This window comes from Polypterus senegalus, chromosome 3 (genome assembly GCF_016835505.1).
Source record: "Polypterus senegalus isolate Bchr_013 chromosome 3, ASM1683550v1, whole genome shotgun sequence".
Taxonomy (NCBI): Eukaryota; Metazoa; Chordata; class Cladistia; order Polypteriformes; family Polypteridae; genus Polypterus; species Polypterus senegalus.
This window is the reverse complement of record NC_053156.1, coordinates 82,163,684-82,184,234: the sequence shown is the minus strand read 5'-3', so window position 1 is coordinate 82,184,234 and position 20,551 is coordinate 82,163,684. Positions and strand designations below refer to the sequence as shown.

The 20,551-nt window shown below is 38.0% G+C and overlaps 1 protein-coding gene across 6 annotated transcripts in view; it reads right to left on the bottom strand.

The window, feature by feature from the left end:
• utrn (utrophin) overlaps positions 1-20,551 on the bottom strand; it is a 513,264-nt gene that overhangs the window by 16,082 nt on the left and 476,631 nt on the right. For 4 of the 6 annotated variants that reach the window (XM_039747516.1, XM_039747518.1, XM_039747519.1 and 1 more), the window contains 5 exons: positions 10,944-11,055; positions 10,182-10,318; positions 6,846-6,884; positions 4,821-4,886; positions 3,879-3,944 (listed from right to left, as the gene is read on the bottom strand). In XM_039747516.1, coding sequence (XP_039603450.1) covers positions 3,879-3,944; positions 4,821-4,886; positions 6,846-6,884; positions 10,182-10,318; positions 10,944-11,055 — 420 coding nt within the window. The remainder of the gene's footprint in view (positions 1-3,878; positions 3,945-4,820; positions 4,887-6,845; positions 6,885-10,181; positions 10,319-10,943; positions 11,056-20,551) is intronic. The other 2 variants (XM_039747517.1, XM_039747521.1) reach the window with 1 other exon arrangement.

Here is a 20,551-nt window from a genome sequence, read left to right as displayed (position 1 = left end):
TTCTTTTTCCCCTCAATGGACAAACTGCTTTCAGTTACAGCCAAAAACCTCAAATTTTAACTCAAAATGTCCAAAGCACCGGCCACCATTTTTCTGCATCCCAGTCCTGGTGTTGTCACGTGTAGGTAAGATGTATGGCTTGATTTCCACCTTGAAAGAATGACTTTTTGGTCACAACTCTTCCGTAATGACCATTTCTGATACGTAAGACTTCTTTAGATTATAGATGGGCATACCACAGTCACGGTGGTTTCTGCCAGTTATAAGCTGAGAACAGTAATGGATGACATCTATTTTCAAAGAAAAGTAAGCCCCATGTGTTTCTTATTAGCTGCATACAGATGACCACTCCGTTTCTAGTATTCAGCCACACCGGTTTGTTTGCATCTCTATGGAAGACAGTACATCTGAAATCGCCTGTCTGCCACAACATTTCTGCTTGGAAGAGACCTTGGCAATGCAGGATGACCGCTGCATGTGTCAATGCTTGCTTTCGATATGGTGGATTTAGGTTAACCTCACCTTTTTAGTGTGGTTACCCTTTGCCCATTCTTTTCCATGTACATAACTATTGCTGTTTCAGTTATTCACTTTGGTTCAATCTTCACATTATATCATTGATCATTAGCACATTTTTGAGTTACAATGTAGCTGCCTAAAAGTTTTTAACACTAGAATTACTGAAATGTTTTTCATGTTTTATTAATAATTGACAAAATGTAGACATGAAGTGGATAATGTGTGAAGCCTTGAGAAGTCCAAATATGAAATAAACACTTTCACAAAAGGTACAAGTATAACAAAACAAACACGCTTTTATTCAGGAATATAACTGAAGAAAAAGAAAGCAGGTTAGGGTAGGCTATTGATACGACTGCTTGCGTGTTGCAGCGGTTAGAACTGCTGACTTCTAATCAAGAGGTTGCTGGTTTGATACTTTCTGCCTCCCAAATTTACTGTTTTGATTAGTGAGCTGCTCTTATTGTTAATATTATACAATAAAAACATACATTTGATTTGCGTCTGTAACAGCCAGTGTAAATTCATAGTACTTATATAAGTTAGCAGTTTTTTTTTTTCAGTTTTATTCTCTCAGTCACGTTCACGCTCCCACAACACCAAACCCCTGATCTGACGCTTTTTTCAGATAAAAACGTGATATAAGTAAAACTAACAGCAATATTGAAGAAAAAAGAGAATTATCTCATCAAATAATCTTGAAGTCTACATTGATATCTTGGACTGATTTTTTTTTTACATTGCATTTTTGTTTGTCATGTTAAAAACATGAGGAAATGAAGAATGATTGACTGAATAACTTATATAAAGAATGAAACATAAAAACAATATAACAGTACATAATTGATTAGAAGAAATACTGTATGAGTTGCATACCAAATCTATGCTAACAGTAAAACAAAAATTATATGCAATAAATTGTCTTTCTGACTTTGGTCAGTACTTTACTTAAATTTGAATTTGTATTTTGAAAATTTAAAGCAAGACATTTTAACCTGTACATTATAATAATTCTGACTTCTTCCTGTGGTTCCACCACTCCTATAAAATGGGGCTGGTAACAGCTGCAGTTCAGGGATCTCTAGAAGTAGTTTTTATTGTAGAAGAATAGAACAAACTCAAAAGATTTAGGAATGATAAAATAGAAATAATTGCTCATTTCCAAACATGATAAAAAATCTAGTTTGATTTCAATGTGCTCAAATTAATGAAAATAACATTTTTACTTAATAAAACTGCTTTAACGGGACTAAAACGTTTATGAAGAAGCGGTCTGTCTCTGTCACTTTCCAAACTTCTTAGTGCATTATGAAAGCATCCAGGATTTTTTTTGCTTTCATGAGGCAATATTTTTAAAACATCTCAGTAAACTTTAAAATTACTTCTTGCAAGCAGCTTTTGAGATGTGTCCTCTAAAGCTATATTCATCCAGGGATATTCTGAGTGCAATAAGTACACATACGTTAAATGAACTATGGAAATGTCAGCACCTTTTTAAAAGTACTAAAGCGGGAAGAAAAAGATTTTTTTTTTGAGTCTGTACCAAATTTGGTTAGCTTTGCACCCCATATATAAAGATTTTGTGTTTCACAAAACAAGCTAACAATCACACAACCTCAAACATGATTTTTTAAAAATTCTACTACAATTCTCTTTTATTTCATAACTTTAGTCAGTCTTAACGGAATCAGAAATAAGTAGCTCAAACCTGAATTGGGCTTGTATGTTTCAGTGTGTGGCTTATTTGTACAAAAATGATTAAAATTATCTACCATAAAAGAAAAAAAGGCAACAGGAAAAACAGGGATAAAATGAGAAAAGCTTTTCAGGATGACTGTCATAAAGTACAATTATCTCAAGTATGGTTTTAATGAAAGATCCAATGAAGCATGAGAAGGATTTAAGAAACAGCCTACCTTTAGCAAGATCAGCTTTAAAAAAAGAGTGTGCATATGGTAGTTTATTAAAAGAACGGCACATAAACACCTGAGATGTTATAAATTCAACAGTAAACTTACATTTTAGAGAACTCTACATAACTGTACTTAAAACTGCTCCACTGACAGACTGAGGAGATCGTTCCTCCCCCACACTATGCGACTCTTCAATTCCACCCGGTGGGGTAAACGTTAACATTATTCAAAGTTATTGTCTGTTTTTACCTGCATTTTTATTACTCTTTAATTTTATATTGTCTGTTGTATCAGTATGCTGCTGCTGGATTATGTGAATTTCCCCTTGGGATTAATAAAGCATATATCTATCTATCTATCAGTCTATCTATCTAAAAGAGATACAAATTTTCCTTCTACATAAAGCTGCACAAGTCCACGGACGATGATAAAAATTCAACCAATGATATAACTTGTGCAAATTTTCTGATATCGGACATGACGTAATTCAAATGGTTTGGTGTAGATGTATATATTTCAATGTGATATGTTCATATTTCAGTCTTTGAAACATAATGTTCATTTTCAAATTGCTAGTCAAAATTTTGCATGTAGCAGAACATGGAAGACTGAAAACAATATACCCAAATCAAAAAACATTTTTTAAATGAATTTATGTCCCTTTTGTAATTTTAGAATGGGTTGGGATCATTGTAATGATTAGAAATTTAAAAAATAACAAGGTTTTCACAAAAGAATAGTTGCTTGTTAATCACAGATTCAAATATTTGTTTCAAAATGCATAAACGAATTTGTATGGAATCTCTGTCAGAGTAAAAAGAGGACATGTATATTTACAAAACCTTATAAAAGTTTCAGAAATTCTTGCATAACATATCTGCAATTAATCATACATTGGTTTAATTTTAGCAATATCTATGTTGTTTATCATTAAAATAATGACTTGAATTTTTATTTTGATAGCTAACCTTATAATAATAATACATTTTATATGTCATTTGTGTATGTAGGAACAAAGAAAAACATAGTGTAAAATGGTCACTTATAAAATAATTGATACATTTTGTCTATTGAAAACCAGAGTAACTTCCACATATTGCTTCATGTCATAATAAATACAGTAATTAATCATCATAATGACACAGACTGTAAACTGAACAGCAGCAACAACTTAATAAACAGCAGAGTCTATTTCACTTTATTTTACTCGCATGAAAACACATTATAATTATTTCCTAAGAACTCAACATGACCAATTAAATCTCAAACTTCAATATTGTAAGGACTTAAAAGTATTGTGGAAGTGAGAAATTGTATGGAGAACTTTACAAAAACAAAAGACAACTTGTATATTTATATTTAAATGACTATTTTTTTCAAGACTTTCAAGAGGTCTTGAGTTTGAGTAATTTATTATATTTTTTAGCTAAAATAACAATTACATACATGCTTCCAGTCGTAGAACTGCTGTCTGTAAGCAATGAACCATTTGACCTCTCCACTTGTGCCAACCTATATATAAAGAAACAAAAATTAAAGAAATGCATCTAATAAGCCATATTTTGTGGTGTCCATTGCTTCCTAGCTTTTGGTCAAGTTAATGAGCACAAGAAATTTGTAGAAAAAGTTAATTGTATTGAAGAAAATGAAACATGGTTTGGGAGAAATACAAAGAATCTGGAGTCAAAGAAGATAAAGCTGAATTCTGTTGTGAATGGCCACAAGGAAAAGTTAGACCAGGATACTGTCATGATACTACAAAGCAGAGAACAGAATATAAGTCAGTTACAGTAGAAGAAAAGGGAGAAATATAAATTAAAGTGAAAAAATACACAGCACTGCAAAAACTTTAGAATTATAATTTCCACTGTAATAGCTGCATGTGGAGTTAACACTGGTCTTAATTCATTATAGTAATATGCTAATGTTAAGATTATTAATCTGGTGACTCTAAACAGGCCTGATGTGAGTGAGGGTGGTGCATATAATATGGCATTTCCCTTCTTAGGAATGGTTGTGGGCTCAAATGGCTTTCCTCATTAGATTAAGCCTGTATAGTAAATTGACAGATAGAAATTAGAACTAAGATTTTAAAACTAAACATTGCCAAACTTGAAAACATAATTAAGCTTATGTTAAAATTTTTGCAAAAAAAAAAGAAAAGTTTCACATCTTACTGAAGGGAGAAGACATACAGCTGATCTTTGAAAATTATGAATAATATTTTAATGGAATCAGTTGTAAACTAGTGTTTGGAATGGTGGGGTAGCTTGACTCATTATTAAAAAATGAAAAACAGGGCAGACTACATGAAAAACTGTAATCAAAAATCATTCATGAAGTACACTTGAAATAATGCATAAAGGGCAACCAAATCAAAGAGAATACCTGCTTGCATAATGTTCTATCCTGGAATGAGTATCATCATGAGAAAACGGTATGGGTTGGGCAAGTCTGTAAGCAAACAATGAAATGAAATGAGTCTAACTGGAACACAACAAAAGAATGACCGTTAAGAGCATTGAGAATGGGAGCTACAGACTTCGAAATTATGACAAGCTATCTTTTTTGGCAACATGAAGAACTATATATATATATATATATATATATATATATATATATATATATATATATATATACATACAGTGGTGTGAAAAACTATTTGCCCCCTTCCTGATTTCTTATTCTTTTGCATGTTTGTCACATGAAATGTTTCTGATCATCAAACACATTTAACCATTAGTCAAATATAACACAAGTAAACACAAAATGCAGTTTTTAAATGATGTTTTTTATTATTTAGGGAGAAAAAATCCAAACCTACATGGCCCTGTATGAAAAGTAATTGCCCCTGAACCTAATAACTGGTTGGGCCACCCTTAGCAGCAATAACTGCAATCAAGCGCTTATGATAACTTGCAATGAGTCTTTACAGCGCTCTGGAGGAATTTTGGCCCACTCATCTTTGCAGAATTGTTGTAATTCAGCTTTATTTGAGGGCTTTCTAGCATGAACTGCCTTTATAAGGTCATGAGATAGCATCTCAATTGGATTCAGGTCAGGACTTTGACTAGGCCACTCCAAAGTCTTCATTTTGTTTTTCTTCAGCCATTCAGAGGTTGATTTGCTGGTGTGTTTTGGGTCATTGTCCTGTTGCAGCACCCAAGATCGCTTCAGCTTGAGTTGACGAACAGATGGCCGGAAACATTCTCCTTCAGGATTTTTTGGTAGACAGTAGAATTCATGGTTCCATCTATCACAACAAGCCTTCCAGGTCCTGAAGCAGCAAAACAACCCCATACCATCACACTACTGCGACCATATTTTACTGTTGGTATGATGTTCTTTTTCTGAAATGCTGTGTTCCTTTTACGCCAGATGTAACGGGACATTTGCCTTCCAAAAGTTCAACTTTTGTCTCATCAGTCCACAAGGTATTTTCCCAAAAGTCTTGGAAATCATTGAGATGTTTCTTAGCAAAATTGAGACGAGCCCTAATGTTCTTTTTGCTTAACAGTGGTTTGCATCTTGGAAATCTGCCATGTAGGCCGTTTTTGCCCAGTCTCTTTCTTATGGTGGAGTCGTGAACACTGACCTTAATTGAGGCAAGTGAGGCCTGCAGTTCTTTAGACGCTGTCCTGGGATCTTTGTGACCTCTCGGATGAGTCGCCTCTGCGCCTTGGGGTAATTTTGGTCGGCCGGCCACTCCTGGGAAGGTTCACCACTGTTCCATGTTTTTGCCATTTGTGGATAATGGCTCTCACTGTGGTTCACTGGAGTCCCAAAGCTTTAGAAATGGCTTTATAACCTTTATCAGACTGATAGATCTCAATTACTTCTGTTCTCATTTGTTCCTGAATTTCTTTGGATCTTGGCATTATGTCTAGCTTTTGAGGTGCTTTTGGTCTACTTCTCTGTGTCAAGCAGCTCCTATTTAAGTGATTTCTTGATTGAAACAGGTGTGGCAGTAATAAGGCCTGGGGGTGGCTACGGAAATTGAACTCAGATGTGATACACCACAGTTAGGTTATTTTTTAACAAGGGGGCAATTACTTTTTCACACAGGGCCATATAGGTTTGGATTTTTTTTTCTCCCTAAATAATAAAAAACATTATTTAAAAACTGCATTTTGTGCTTACTTGTGTTATATTTGACTAATGGTTAAATGTGTTTGATGATCAGAAACATTTTGTGTGACAAACATGCAAAAGAATAAGAAATCATGGAAGGGGGCAAATAGTTTTTCACACCACTGTGTGTGTGTGTGTGTATATATATATATATATATATATATATATATATATATATATATATAAAAATAAATAAATAAATAAATAAAAAATAATAAAAAAAAGTGGCAGAATGAACAGCTATGCAGTCAGCATGCAGGACAGGTAATCAGAAATACTCACTCATACTGCTCCGGACACATACTGATGAGCGTGACAGGACTGCAAGAGAAGTGACGAGAAACCAAAGAACACAATCTTTAGAGCAACTTTTAAGAACAAGTCAGAAAGCATGCAAGAAAAGACAAAAACCTATTTTGCAGCAATAGCCATCTTTGCACAGAGTGCAACTGCAGCAAAGCTGGAAAATGGGCAGTAAAGTCTATGTCACAGAAGCACAAAAGGCAATTTAAAATGCAGTTGCAAACAAAAGAACCTTCATTTCAATAATATGTACAACTGTTTTCCATTATAAATTGGGAAATTACACATCATATACAAAAGAATAATACCGAGACACTGATACAGTGCTGAAAGATTTTGTTTTCTTTGAAGGTCTGCAATACAGTGAAACCAATCTGATGCAAACTACAATCATTTAAAATAAAGTAATTATTTAATGTGATTTAGCCATTAAAGCTGTGTCTAGAACACAGTCAGATATCATTCAAACATATTTACTTGCATGATTTTATTTTTTGCCTATTAGATTACATACTACAGTTATAACTTTGGTCAATTTGTGCAACTGCAATCAACAAATTCTACCCGATTGCCACTCAGCAGTCAGCTTGCTCAAGAGAGTCCATTTTAAATGCAATTTCTGCTTGATTTAAAGAAAGTTCACATTTTTAATAATTTCTGTTTCAATTAAACTCCAATTATTAAATCAAGCGATCTATTAGCAATCAAATTATGTGCACTCTTGAAAACAATCTGACAAAGGGAAGCATACAGTCCAGAGGTTTACTCTAACACATTCTGCAATGTATAAAAATCTACACAATGGGCTGCATTTTAAATTAACCACCACCCTGTGAGCAGAATGTGTAGAGTAAACACCTTAAGCACCCCCAGAAGCTTTCTGGCAAGAATGATTTAGAGAGCCTGATTTTTTTTCAGAAACTCAGAAATTAATCCCACTGCTTAATATAATTACTAAATCAGTTCCAGAATGAAGCAGGTTTTGCACACACATGTACAAATATTTTATGCAGTGACTTTTTTATTTTAAAATGACCACCAAATGTAAATTTTAAGAAAATTAATTGATCCTTAAGAAATGAAGTTTCACTTAAACACTTTATAGGAAAAAGATAAAGAGAAACAACTATATGTACATTATGCATGGTGATTAGCATATAAACTAATACAAACTTAAGTACATAAAGCTGTCAAGAAAACTAGATTCAGAGCCATTGAAAGTGCACACCATGTAAATAACAAAGAATGTTTGAGTGTATTATTTCTGAAACAGGGTACTTTCTTGGTAAATAAGACACAATATTGTTCAGTCAGTAATCAGCCCCTTTTCTAGATGTGGGCAATCGGTACATTTTAAAAAATACTGAAAAAAACTGAACTGATAGTAAAGAGTTTGACATGTTTACAGGTTTCTATATTAATAATGACAGTGTGGCCTATGAAATTTGAATGGAATTCACAGAATTGCAAATTGCAATTTTTTACCCTGAGATAGAATTTTAATCTGTTTCTGCACAAATTCTGTATGAATATTTTATTTAAACAACTTCAATAAAGGTAAATGATGTGACTTGCTCAGGGTCACTGAGTATGCTGGTGGGAGTGAATGAACCAGCCACAATGTGAGCCAAAACAAAAGAATGTCTTAGCCACCAGGCCATATCTTAGCTTTTATAGGTTTCCCAGCCTGCTACAAGTTCTGGATAGCTCTAATTGGTATAATCAACATTAATATTTAATCCTCTGGCAAGGATAAAGACACTGAAAACTGAGACATGAACAGAAACTTAAATTGGCATCCTTGTAAGTGAGTACTACTGTATGTATAATCTGTGTACTGAAAACAACAAGTGAAGAAAGTGACTTATATAACATTTTTAAAAAATGTTTAATTGGTGACTTAGTTTTAGAAGATCTTTTGTATCCATAGAAAAGGATGCAAACACGTTTCCTAAAAAAACTGTTGCCAGATCAGTTTTATGTGTTAAAACGCATATACTTTGAATTAATCTATGCATATAGACAGTAATAAGAAATATAAAGCTAATTTTTAGATTATGAAGAGCTGGAGAGAAAGCTGTAGAAATAATGGAATATGTTTCATTAGACGTGAACAATAAAGCAAAAAATGTTTTACTGTAAGATTTTGTATTTTTGCAATTTTTGTGACACTTTACACACTAAAAATGTAATTTCTAATTCAGATTAGACATTCTAAGCAGAAGCCGCTCGATTTAGATTTTAAGCTAGGGAAATGTTACACAATAAAAACAGAAAGACTATACAAGTCAGCTAGGACACTTTGGATCAAGTACACAATGAGCTTGGTGGACTAAAATGATAATGAGAAACTTAACCCTTCGCTCTGAAAAAGATGAACATAAGGTCATGTTTCTCTTGACACCTTTATGAATATATTCAGAATAACAATGACAGAGCCTGAATATTCATGGCCACATTTGCTTTACAATGAGTATCAGATTTATTCTGGTCTCATTAAAGAATGAAAAATAAATAACTCGCTGAGAATTTATTAACATGTTTATGATGCTATCCTGTCACCTGCTCCTGACTCTTGTTTCACCCCACTAATATGGATTTCTTATTCTTCAGAGATGATGGCCAAAATATAATGCCCGAAATGTTCTTTTAACTTTGCAAAAGCCTTCATTCAATATTATCATTTAGCTTTTATACTACATCTCATTAATATAATTTAAATTAATTTTCTTTCTCCTCATTTCCTTACTGAAAATGAGGCTTACACTTAGAGTTAAAGGGAACTTAGCAGTTCACTACTTTCTAACACCTCCAGACAAATAGCCAGACCCTTAATACTGCACCAGCTGGGCTTGAAGTGTGTATTGCAACTCTTAACAGATATTTCTAAAAATAATAACAGGGCTTTATTTTACAGATAACAAACTTTACTTCTGTCTTCAGCTCTGTTATACACACAAAGTGTTGGAATTTTTAATCATTCATTAATAAACAAATTTTTAACCAAAAAAAAAATAATAAAGCAAACTAGCAATAAGTAGTCTTCACTTAAAATTCACAACCCTTTTGGAAAATTACTGACTTATAAATAATGCAGGTTCAAATGTTTTATATCATTCATATGTAACATCAACTTGAGTCTAACATAAAACCTGTTTATTAAAATGTTAGGTACAATTACTGCATAATTAAACTTTATGCATGTAATAAACTACATTAGTCATTTTTACCAGTGGTAGTACATTTAATTATCTTTGTTAAATATACTAAATAAAACAAGACATATAAAAAGAATTTTTTTCTGTTTTTACATACGTTTCCAGATTGTCACCTTCTAGCACCGTCTGAACAGGTAGGTAGCCAAGTCGGGGATGTTTAGCAAAATACTTCTTTGATCGAAACTTATTTTTCAGGACCTTTGTGAAGTCCCGTACATCTTCACCAGACGTTGTCTGAATAAAAAAAAAAAAGCCTTAAAAAATCATTTTAGAAATTTTTAAAATTAATGCCATGCCTTTAAGGATGGGAAAAAATGGTAGTTACAAATATTTTTGCACCAGTGTTGCACATGCATGAAAATGCAGATATCTAAATAGTTAACAGATGCAAATACTATACTTTTTAAATGCTTTAATATCTTGTTGTTTATTTTAAAACACATTAATGAATATTAGTTAGCAATATATGCATAAACATAGTACATTACTTAAGGTGTTTATACTTCCACAATAAAAATGATGTACATCTGGACGCACTGTAAATATAATGTACTATATAGTAAATGGGATTTTTTCCCTTTCTTTCCAGGGCTTATTCTGACATTTTTGGCTGTAAAGCAGTAATATTTAATACTTTTAGTGAGTATTTTTATCCTCTGACTCAGAAGAAATTCATGATTCCAGACATCTCAGTTATGAACAGTGCTTTATAACATGTAAAAATGGTGTACAAAGAGAGAAAAACAGAAATTATTTTCTTTTTATATGTTCATTGAAAAAACAATGAGAACATAGATAAGGAAAAAATTGAATGCAAAAATGTATTTCCAAGGGACCCCCAAAAAATGCTCCAACTTACAGGTGTGCAATATTCCACCATTGGATAATTTAATTTGTGTCCTTTAGCTGTGCGTCCGGAAAAGAAACAACTCTGGCAAACATCGTAGTTGAAATGCTTCAGACTTCGATACCTAGAACAAATATTGAATATCAGTTGTCGTGAAAACATTTTGTTCAAGTAATAGATTTAATTGACTGTATCTTGGGAAAGTTAATAGATGGGATTGTTTTAATTTAATATTTTCATGATTAGACATCCCACTTGAACCATTAATATTTGTAATATACATACATTCATTCTATTTGTCTGTTATGCTGTAATGCAGTCTCACTAATGTTTTGAAAACTTTGATTCTTTATCAAACTTCACTTGTATTTATTTCAATTCAATTAATTCCACACTACATCACAAGATTCTGAAAGGAAACAGTATAGAGAGAGAATTCAACTAAAAAACAAGCAAGGCATTAACTACTTGGGTCCCATGAAAGTTAATGATTTAATATATCATGAGAGAATTTCACCTCACGTGCCTTGCAGCAATCTGCAAAATCACAGAATAGAAAAAAAAACATTGGTAATATTTTGAAGGGCTAAGTAACTGTTGCCTAGTCTTTTATAAATAATTAACAGACAATGCCAGCAGAGACCAATTAGGACATTACTAACCTTAATATATAAACAAGCACAGATATGGCTTGGAACCTTAATTAAAGTATCTGTTTCATAATATTATCTCATTTAAAGGTCACCTTTCTGTAATAGGCTAATTATTCAAATAAGTGTATTGAACAGAGGTCATTGCCTTTTAATTTGATTACCAACCTTGTGTGGACCGAATGGCTTACCACATTTTCAGGATTATAACTGGGGAGTATGTGATAAAATTAGCTTAAACCTAATACACTGTGTGTTGTCTATACAATTAATACTGTAGGAATACTCTTATTTACAACTATTTCTAAAACTTTAAGGCCATCTGTACATGAGAAAAGAATATCAAATTATGACAGAAATTAAAAAGAGCAATTTACTTTCTATGTATTCTTGTGCAAAACTACCTGAAAAATCTCCTACCAAACATAAATGAGTGTGCCCTGCTAAGGACTAGCTCCCCATCCAGGGTTGGATCCTCCCTTGTACCCAAATACAGCCACGAGAGACTCTGACCTATAATCCTCAACTAAATTAAGTGGATTCAATAATCAATTGTTGGATGGATTATCTACATAACTCACACTGTATCTTGCACTACAGTTGATTATACTGCCAAAAGAAACCATTGCAAAGTAAAACAACATTATTAATTTTTTTTTTTTTTAATCAAAGCAATAGAAGTGATGAACGACAAAATACTGCTCTTGAGCAACTGAGTTGGATTGTCACAAGATGAGAGAGGCAGTTTTTTTTTTTTTTTAAGTAAAGAAATTTTAAATAATATATCCAGGAATGCTAATTACATTTAATGTTTAAAAGAGAAAAAGAATGATGGTCATATGTGACTTAAGACCAGTTTTTACTATTCACAGGAATTTTAGGTGCATTATGTTTGTGTACCATGGAAAAGAAAAGCTTTACAGAGGGAAATTTCATGGAACCTCCCTTCTAAGTAGCATCTCCTACTGAGGTAATTCAGGGATACATTTGTCGTCTGAATTTTCCAAGCAGTGACATAACATTGATTTTTTGCTTATTTTATTACTCACACAGAAATTGTATGTTCTGCTTAGAATGATGTGTGTATTATATTATAATTAGTAATTATAGAATTACAAAAAAATACAAAAAATGTTTAACAATAGAATTACCAGAGCCTACGAAAAAACTCATAGATCCTGTCCACCTTCAATCCGTCAAGCACCTATCCGCCAGCCGTCTTTTGTCCTGAAAATGTACCGATAAAGACAAGCAGCCTGGTATCCCATCCCCACACAGCCTCAGAACATGTACAATATTCTCCCAGCTCATACCTTGATTGATTATCTGGGAGTGAAGTGCTGGAGTTTTATAGTGGAAATAATAGACCGTCATTTGGAACATATGCATTTCATGTGTGCCGTTTCTACAATAATCTGTGTAAACACATTGTTAAAACATAAGTGTTTATCATATTTTGGAAGTAAATGACAAAATGTTGGCATAAACTATTGTCACACACGCGCATGGGAGGCAGCTAAAGGGCTTGAGTGAAGGCAGTTCTGAGGCATGCCAGGATGTGGCAGAGTGCACTGAACCTTTTTCTCCCTTTCCTGTAGACCATTCTCGGAGATTCCACCTGGCTCTCCTGACATCACTTCCAGGACCGAGCCAATGGAAGTAGACCTTACCAGCTCCGGCCCCTCTGACGCCACGCCCAGGCTCAATCCAATGAAAAATAACACGCCCAATCCTTATGACCTCACTTCCTGTCTTCCCCTTTAAAAGCCTGCCCTTTTCCCTTTTCACTCAGTCTCGTTCTGGACTTAGTTGGATGCACATTAATGCTGTGTATTTGATAAAACGACTTTGCAGCCAGGATACCATATTATACGGGTGGCTGCCCCAAACCTTTATCTGTTTATGTCTCGTTCTTATGACACTGGCGTAGTCGGCAGGATGGAGAAGTCCCAGAAGAGAAGGGGACAGGACCTGCAATACACCCAGGTGGGAGCGTACCGGGGCCGAGTGTTCAGGTGGGGTGGGTGTCCCGTGGTTCGGCGAGACCCAGTGCGAGCTCCGCTCCCGGCACGCATAACTAGGCCACCTAGAGAGGCCAAGGAGTGTGCGGGTGGGGCTCACAGAGTTGGGCTGCTCCGGAGGGGGGAGGCAAAAGGGGCTCAGTATGCTCTCTTGGGGAGAGTGCCTGCCTCCCTGTGAAACCAGAGCCCTGTTTACCACCTAGGAATGCCCCAGACTGGCAGGTGAGTAAAATAGAAAAAATTTTCGAGGTTGGACCCAGAGCGGCTGACCATCAAACAAGCCTGGTCCTTCTGGACAATGGTAGGGCAGTGGCTACGGCCATTTGAAAACAAGCCCTACCAAATAAAAGAACAGGTAGCTTGCTATCTACTCCTGAAAGTGCTTCCCCATGGCTTCACCCAGCCTGTCTGGGCAAGCAGTTTAAGAACATGACCGAGCTCATAGAGCGTCTGGAGACACAAAGGGCGGCCTCACACTCTGGGGGAGCAGCACCGTCCTTATGTCGAACTCAGCCGGGGTACGTCCCAAGACCAAGCCCCTCCCTGTGCAACCCGGAGCTTGTATCGGCTGCTGCGGGCAGGCAAGGAGGAATGCAGGTGGAGGGCAAGGAAGGGTTAGTGTGCTCTGGTTAATCCGTTGGCAGCCCCACATACTGGCTTAGTGATCGTAAACGGGCACAAGACCACAGCTTTGTTTGATTCCGGCAGCAACATTTCCATTGTTGCCCACTGATTTGTGCTACCGCAACAGTGACAACTTAACACTAGAATTACCAGAGCCTACGAAAAAACTCGTAATTCCGTCCCACCTTAAATCGCTTCTTAAATCTCTTCACACCTCTCCGCCAGCGTCCTTTGTCCTCTAAATGTCCTGATAAAAAGAAGCTAGGAGCAGCCGGCTATTCCATCCCCCCACCAATTTAGAACGTGCTCGAACTTCTTCCAGCTCATGCCTTAATTGAGTATCTGGGAGTGAAGTGGAGTTTTAGAGTGGAAATAATAGATCGTTATTTGGAACACACGCAGTTCATGTCTGTTCCGTTTCTACAGTAATCTGTGTAAACACATTGTTAAAACAGAAACGTTTTTTATATTCTAGTAGTAGATGACAAAATGTAGGCATAAACTATATAATGTATGAAGCCTGAAGCCCAAATATCAAAGAAAAAGGTACAAATATAACACAACAATTGCGCTTTTATTCAAAAATATAACTGCAGAAACAAAAAGCCGCCTTAACATGCGACATTGACAGTTGTTTATTATAATTGCCTCCGTGGTTCAGTAAAATCAGTTCCCGTTTGGGAATCAAAAGGTCGTGAGTTCGATCCTGCACCACTCCGTTTTGAGAAGTAAACTGCTCTTAGTCTTACTATTTTAGAATAAAAGCATACATTTGATTTCGGTCTGTAACAGCCGGTGCAATTTATGATCCTTGTAAAGGTTAGCCTTTTTTTATTATTGACTTTTCATTCCCTCAGTCACGTTCAGAATCAATCCATACAACCCCATCTGACACGGCTATTTTCACATAAAGACGCGCTATAGCTCTGCAGTGTACCACGATGCATACTAAAGCCCCCCCCGCCCCTCCAGGTTGCTGACACACAAATGCTGGCGAAGCTGCCTTCTTCGTATCTCACCGTCACTTGATTTTCTTTTTATTCAGTTTTATTGAGTGTTCCTGACACTGTATGCTGTTTCTTTTGTACTCCAGAACATGCAGAGGAGAGAATGGTAAAGAGCAGTAACTTCAGCGCTATATGCAATCATCAGACACTCCCCATCTGCCCGTTGTTTTGTTATACTTTTACACCAACTTATGTTCCTGTGTTTGAGCATGCTCAAACGGGCATGCTCAAAAAATACGCGTGTAATGCCACGAAAAGTGCATGCAGACACTTCATTTCGCAAACAAAACAAGTGCACGTTTATTCAAGACTACCTGTATAACCGAAGAAAAAAGACAGCAAGTTACAGTAGGCGATTGATACGACAGCTTGCATGGTGCAATGCTAAGAAGTGCTGATTTTCATTTCATGCTATATAAAATCATCACATTCAAATATTAACAGTTCCCATACACCCAAGGACCGTCCTTCCTACATTTACAACACGTGTACTTGTTGCAGTGTACACACCTCTCTGTGCTATGGTTCCTATTACACTGAATGAGCACCTGACACTGTACTTTCTTCCCTGGTGGAAGGTCTCGCATCAGAGATTTTCCAGTTCCTGCATAAATTCACACCCAATCTGACGCTGTTCGTTTTCAAATAATATTGCATTAGTGCGATGATATTTTCACATATATTGTTTCTTTCTTTCAGGTGTGTAATAGAAACCAAGGCATAGAGAGAAGTGTGTACTGTACATTGCTTCTTACAGGAAAAGGCGATGGAAAAAGGGCACTTTTGTTATACTTTTACACCAACATATGTTCCTGTGTTTGAGCGACACGGGCAGATGGGGAGTGTCTGATTATTGCATATAGCGCCGAAGTTACTGCTCTTTACCATTCTTTCCTCTGCATGTCCTGGAGTACAAAAGAAACAGCATACAGCAACATGTGGGGACTGTCAGGAACACTCAATAAAACTGAATAAAAAGAAAATCAAGTGACGGTGAGATACGAAGAAGGCAGCTTCGCCAGCGCTTGTGTGTCAGAACCCGGTTGGAGGGGGCAGGGGTGGTTGCAGGGGAGGCGTTAGTATACATCGTGGTACACTGCAGAGCTATAGCGCGTCTTTAGTGAAAACAGCCGTGTCAGATGGGGTTGTATGGATTGATTCTGAACGCGACTGAGAAAATGAAAAGTGAATTTAAAAAAAAAAAAAAAGCTAACCTTTACAAGGATCATAAATTGCACCAGCTGTTACAGACTGAAATCAAATGTACGCTTTTATTCTAAAATGGTAAGACTAAGAGCAGTTTACTTCTCAAAACGGAGTGGTCCAGGATCAAACTCGCGACCTTTTGATTCCAAGGCGAGAACTGATTCTATTGCACCACGGAGGAAGTTATAATAAACGGCTGTCAATGTCGCATGTTAAGGCAGCTTTTTGTTTCTGCAGTTATATTTTTGAATAAAAGTGCAACTGTGTTATATTTGAACCATTTGTGAAAATGTTTCTTTGTTATTTGGACTTCAGGCTTAATACATTATATAGTTTATGCCTACATTTTGCCATCTACTACTAGAATATAAAAAACGTTTTTGTTTTAACAATGTGTTTACACAGATTACTGTAGAAACAGAACAGACATGAAATGCGTGTGTTCCAAATAACGATCTATTATTTCCACTCTAAAACAACGACCTTCTTTATCGTGTAGCAATGCATGATGGCCAGGAGAGAGAGCTACTTCTAGTTCCGCGCACCTTCCGGCGGCAGGTCTGTGAGCTAGCACACGCCCACCTCCTAGGTGGCCACTTGGGCACCGAGAAAACCCTGGAGCGGATCAAGCTCCGTTTCTACTGGCCGGGGATCAATGAGGAGGTTCGTTGCTTTTGCGCTTCCTGCCCGGAGTGTCAACTGCAACAAATTCCTAGAAGGGACTGTGCTCCTCTCGTTCCTATACCCTTAATTGACATTCCCTTCCACAGAATTGGGGTTGATTTGGTCAGACCCCTAGAGCCCTCAGCCCGAGGACACAAATACATTTTAGTCCTCATGGATTATGCTACAAAGTACCCCGAAGCTGTTCCGTTGTGCTCAGCTACCGCTAAAGCCATCGCATGGGAATTTCTAGGGGTCTTTGCACGCGTGGTTATCCCCAAGGAAGTCTTGACGGACCAAGGGACACCCTTCACCTCGGAGACGTTCAAGGAGACTGCCAAGTTACTGAAAATAAAGCATTTAAAGACTGCAGTGTATCACCCTCAAACCGACGGATTAGTGGAGAGGTTTAATCAGACTCTCAAACAAATGCTGCGTAAGGTGGTCAGCGAGGATGGAAGAAACTGGGATCAGCTCCTCCCCCTCCTCCTTTTTGCCTATCGGGAAGTCCCACAAGCCTCCACAGGGCTCTCCCCTTTTGAATTACTGTATGGGCGACAACCTCGGGGCATATTGGATATTCTAAAAGAAGGATGGGAAGAAGAGGGTCTTCCCTATACAAACATATTAGAGTATATCGCGCAGTTACGCGATAGATTTGGAAAGATTCGGCCTCTCCTTAAAAGTCACATGGAAGAGGCTCAAGCAGCACAGGCCCGTTACTACAACCGCGGCACATCTCTTCGGGAGTTCCACCAGGGAGATCGGGTCATGGTCCTATTGCCTACCTCCCACTCTAAGTTGCTTTGCCCATTGGCAAGGCCCTTACGAATTTAAGGAGAGGAAGGGACTGGTGGACTATTTGGTGAGTTAAGCCAATCGTTGGCTGAAGGAGCGGGTTTATTATGTGAACCTGCTGAAACCGTGGAAGGACAGGGATCCCAATCCCTCCTCCGGCCAGCCCCGCTCACTCTTCGCTCACACACACAGGCCTTAACTTCGGTACGGACTTAAATCCCAGACAACGGCAGGAGCTGGAAACAGTCATCCAGGCCGTTCGGGAGGTAGTCAGTGAGAACCCTGGAAGAACCTCTCTGGTTGAGCACAATATTGTGACAGAGCTTGGGGTTATTGTCCGAGAACGCCCGTATCGTCATCCTGAGGCAAAAAGGGCTGAAGTGGAGCTTGAGATCAAGCGCATGCTGGAACTAGGTGTGATTGAGGAAAGTTATAGTCCCTGGCCCAGCCCCATTGTTCTCGTCGGTAAGCCTGACGGGAGTTGGAGGTTCTGCAATGACTTCCGTCGGCTTAATCAAGTCTCCCAATTTGATGCCTATCCAATGCCATGAGTGGACGACCTCCTCGAAGGCTTGGACAGGCTCGATATTTGGGCACACTGGACATGACAAAAGGGTACTGGCAGGTTCCTTTAATGGATTCCGCGAAGGAAAAAAACGCGTTTAGTACCCCTAGCGGACACTGGCAGTATCGTGTCCTTCCATTTGGGTTACACGGGGCTCCAGCAACCTTCCAGCATCTGGTGGACAAAGTGCTCCGGCCTCATAACTCATACAGTGCTGCCTACCTGGATGACGTAGTCATCTATTCCAGCAGATGGAGGGAACATCTACAGCATGTCTGAGCGGTATTGCTGACACTGAGGCCGGGCTCCGGATTAATCCCAAGAAATGCTTCTTTGGATTAAGCAAGGCCAAATATTTAGGCTACCTGGTGGGTCGGGGTACCGTAAGGCCACAGTGCTCCAAAGTTGATGCCATTTTGAAATGGCCCGTCTGCATGAACCAAGCGGCAGGTCCAAGCCTTTCTCGGATTAGCCGGGTACTACCGCCGGTTTGTACCCCGGTTCTCGGAGACAGCGGTGTCCTTGACTGATTTAACAAAGAAGAGGGCCCCGAACATTGTGGTATGGACTGAGAAGACAGGCGCTGCATTTGGTGACTTGAAGCAGGCCCTTACGTCCGCACCAGTTTTGATGGCACCTAACTTTTCTTTGCCTTTCATCCTCCAGACGGATGCTTCGGACACAGGCCTGGGTGCCGTGCTGAGCCAAAGTGTCGATGGTGTGGAACACCCCATCATGTTCCTGAGCCGGAAACTGTTGGACCGGGAGAACAGGTATGTAGTGGTGGAAAGGGAGGCTTTGGCGATTAAATGGGCGATTACTCAGCTTAGGTACTACCTGTTGGGCCGGGAATTCACCCTTGTCACGGACCATGCACCTCTACAGTGGATGGCCCTGCACAAGGAGTTGAATCCACGGGTCACCCGGTGGTTTCTTGACCTATAGCCATATAAGTTTTCGGTCATTCATCGCCGAGGTGCTCTCCATGCCAACGGCCTGGTGATGAGCGGTGCCTGGTTTCCTCCAAACGTGATGCTTGGCATTCACACAAAAGAGTTCAATCTTTGTCTCATCAGACCAGAGAATTTTGTTTCTCATCGTCTGGGATTCTTCAGGTGCCTTTTGGCAAACTCCAGGCGGGCTGCCATGTGCCTTTTACTAAGGAGTGGCTTCCGTCTGGCCACTCTACCATACAGGCCTGATTGGTGGATTGCTACAGAAATGGTTGCCCTTCTGGAAGGTTCTCCTATCTCCACAGAGGACCTCTGGAGCTCTGACAAAATGACCATCGGTTTCTTGGTCACCTCCCTGACTAAGGCCCTTCAACCCCCAATCGCTCAATTTAGATGGCCGGCCAGCTCTAGGAAGTGTCCCGGTGGTTTCAAACTTCTTCCACTTACAGGTGATGGAGGCCACTGTGCTCATTGGGACCTTCAAAGCAGCAGAAATTCTTCTGTAACCTTCCCCAGATTTGTGCCTCGAGACAATCCTGTCTCAGAGGTCTACAGACAATTCCTTTGACTTCATGCTTGGTTTTTGCACTGACATGAACTGTCAACTGTGGGACCTTATATAGACAGGTGTGTGCCTTTCCAAATCATGTCCAATCAACTGAATTTACCACAGGTGGACTCCAATTAAGCTGCAGAAACATCTCAAGGATGATCAAGGGAAACAGGATGCACCTGAGCTCAATTTTGAGCTTCATGGCAAAGGCTGTGAATACTTCTGTACATGTGCTTTCTCAGTTTTTTTTATTTTTAATAAATTTGCAAAAACCTCAAGTAAACTTTTTTCACGTTGTCATTATGGGGTGTTGTGTGTAGAATTCTGAGGAAAGAAATGAATTTAATCCATTTTGGAATAAGGCTGTAACATAACAAAATGTGGAAAAAGTGATGCGCTGTGAATACTTTCCGGATGCACTGTAAATATGCACAGGTGTAAATGGTAACAAGCTAAATGGATAAATGCTGGTCTCTTTTGTTATTTGCATGTTATAGCTAATTAGGAGCAATTAAAAACCAAGAATACAGCTGTTTAAGATTAAAATAAGCAATAAGGCTTCAAAATCTTAAGGAGCGAG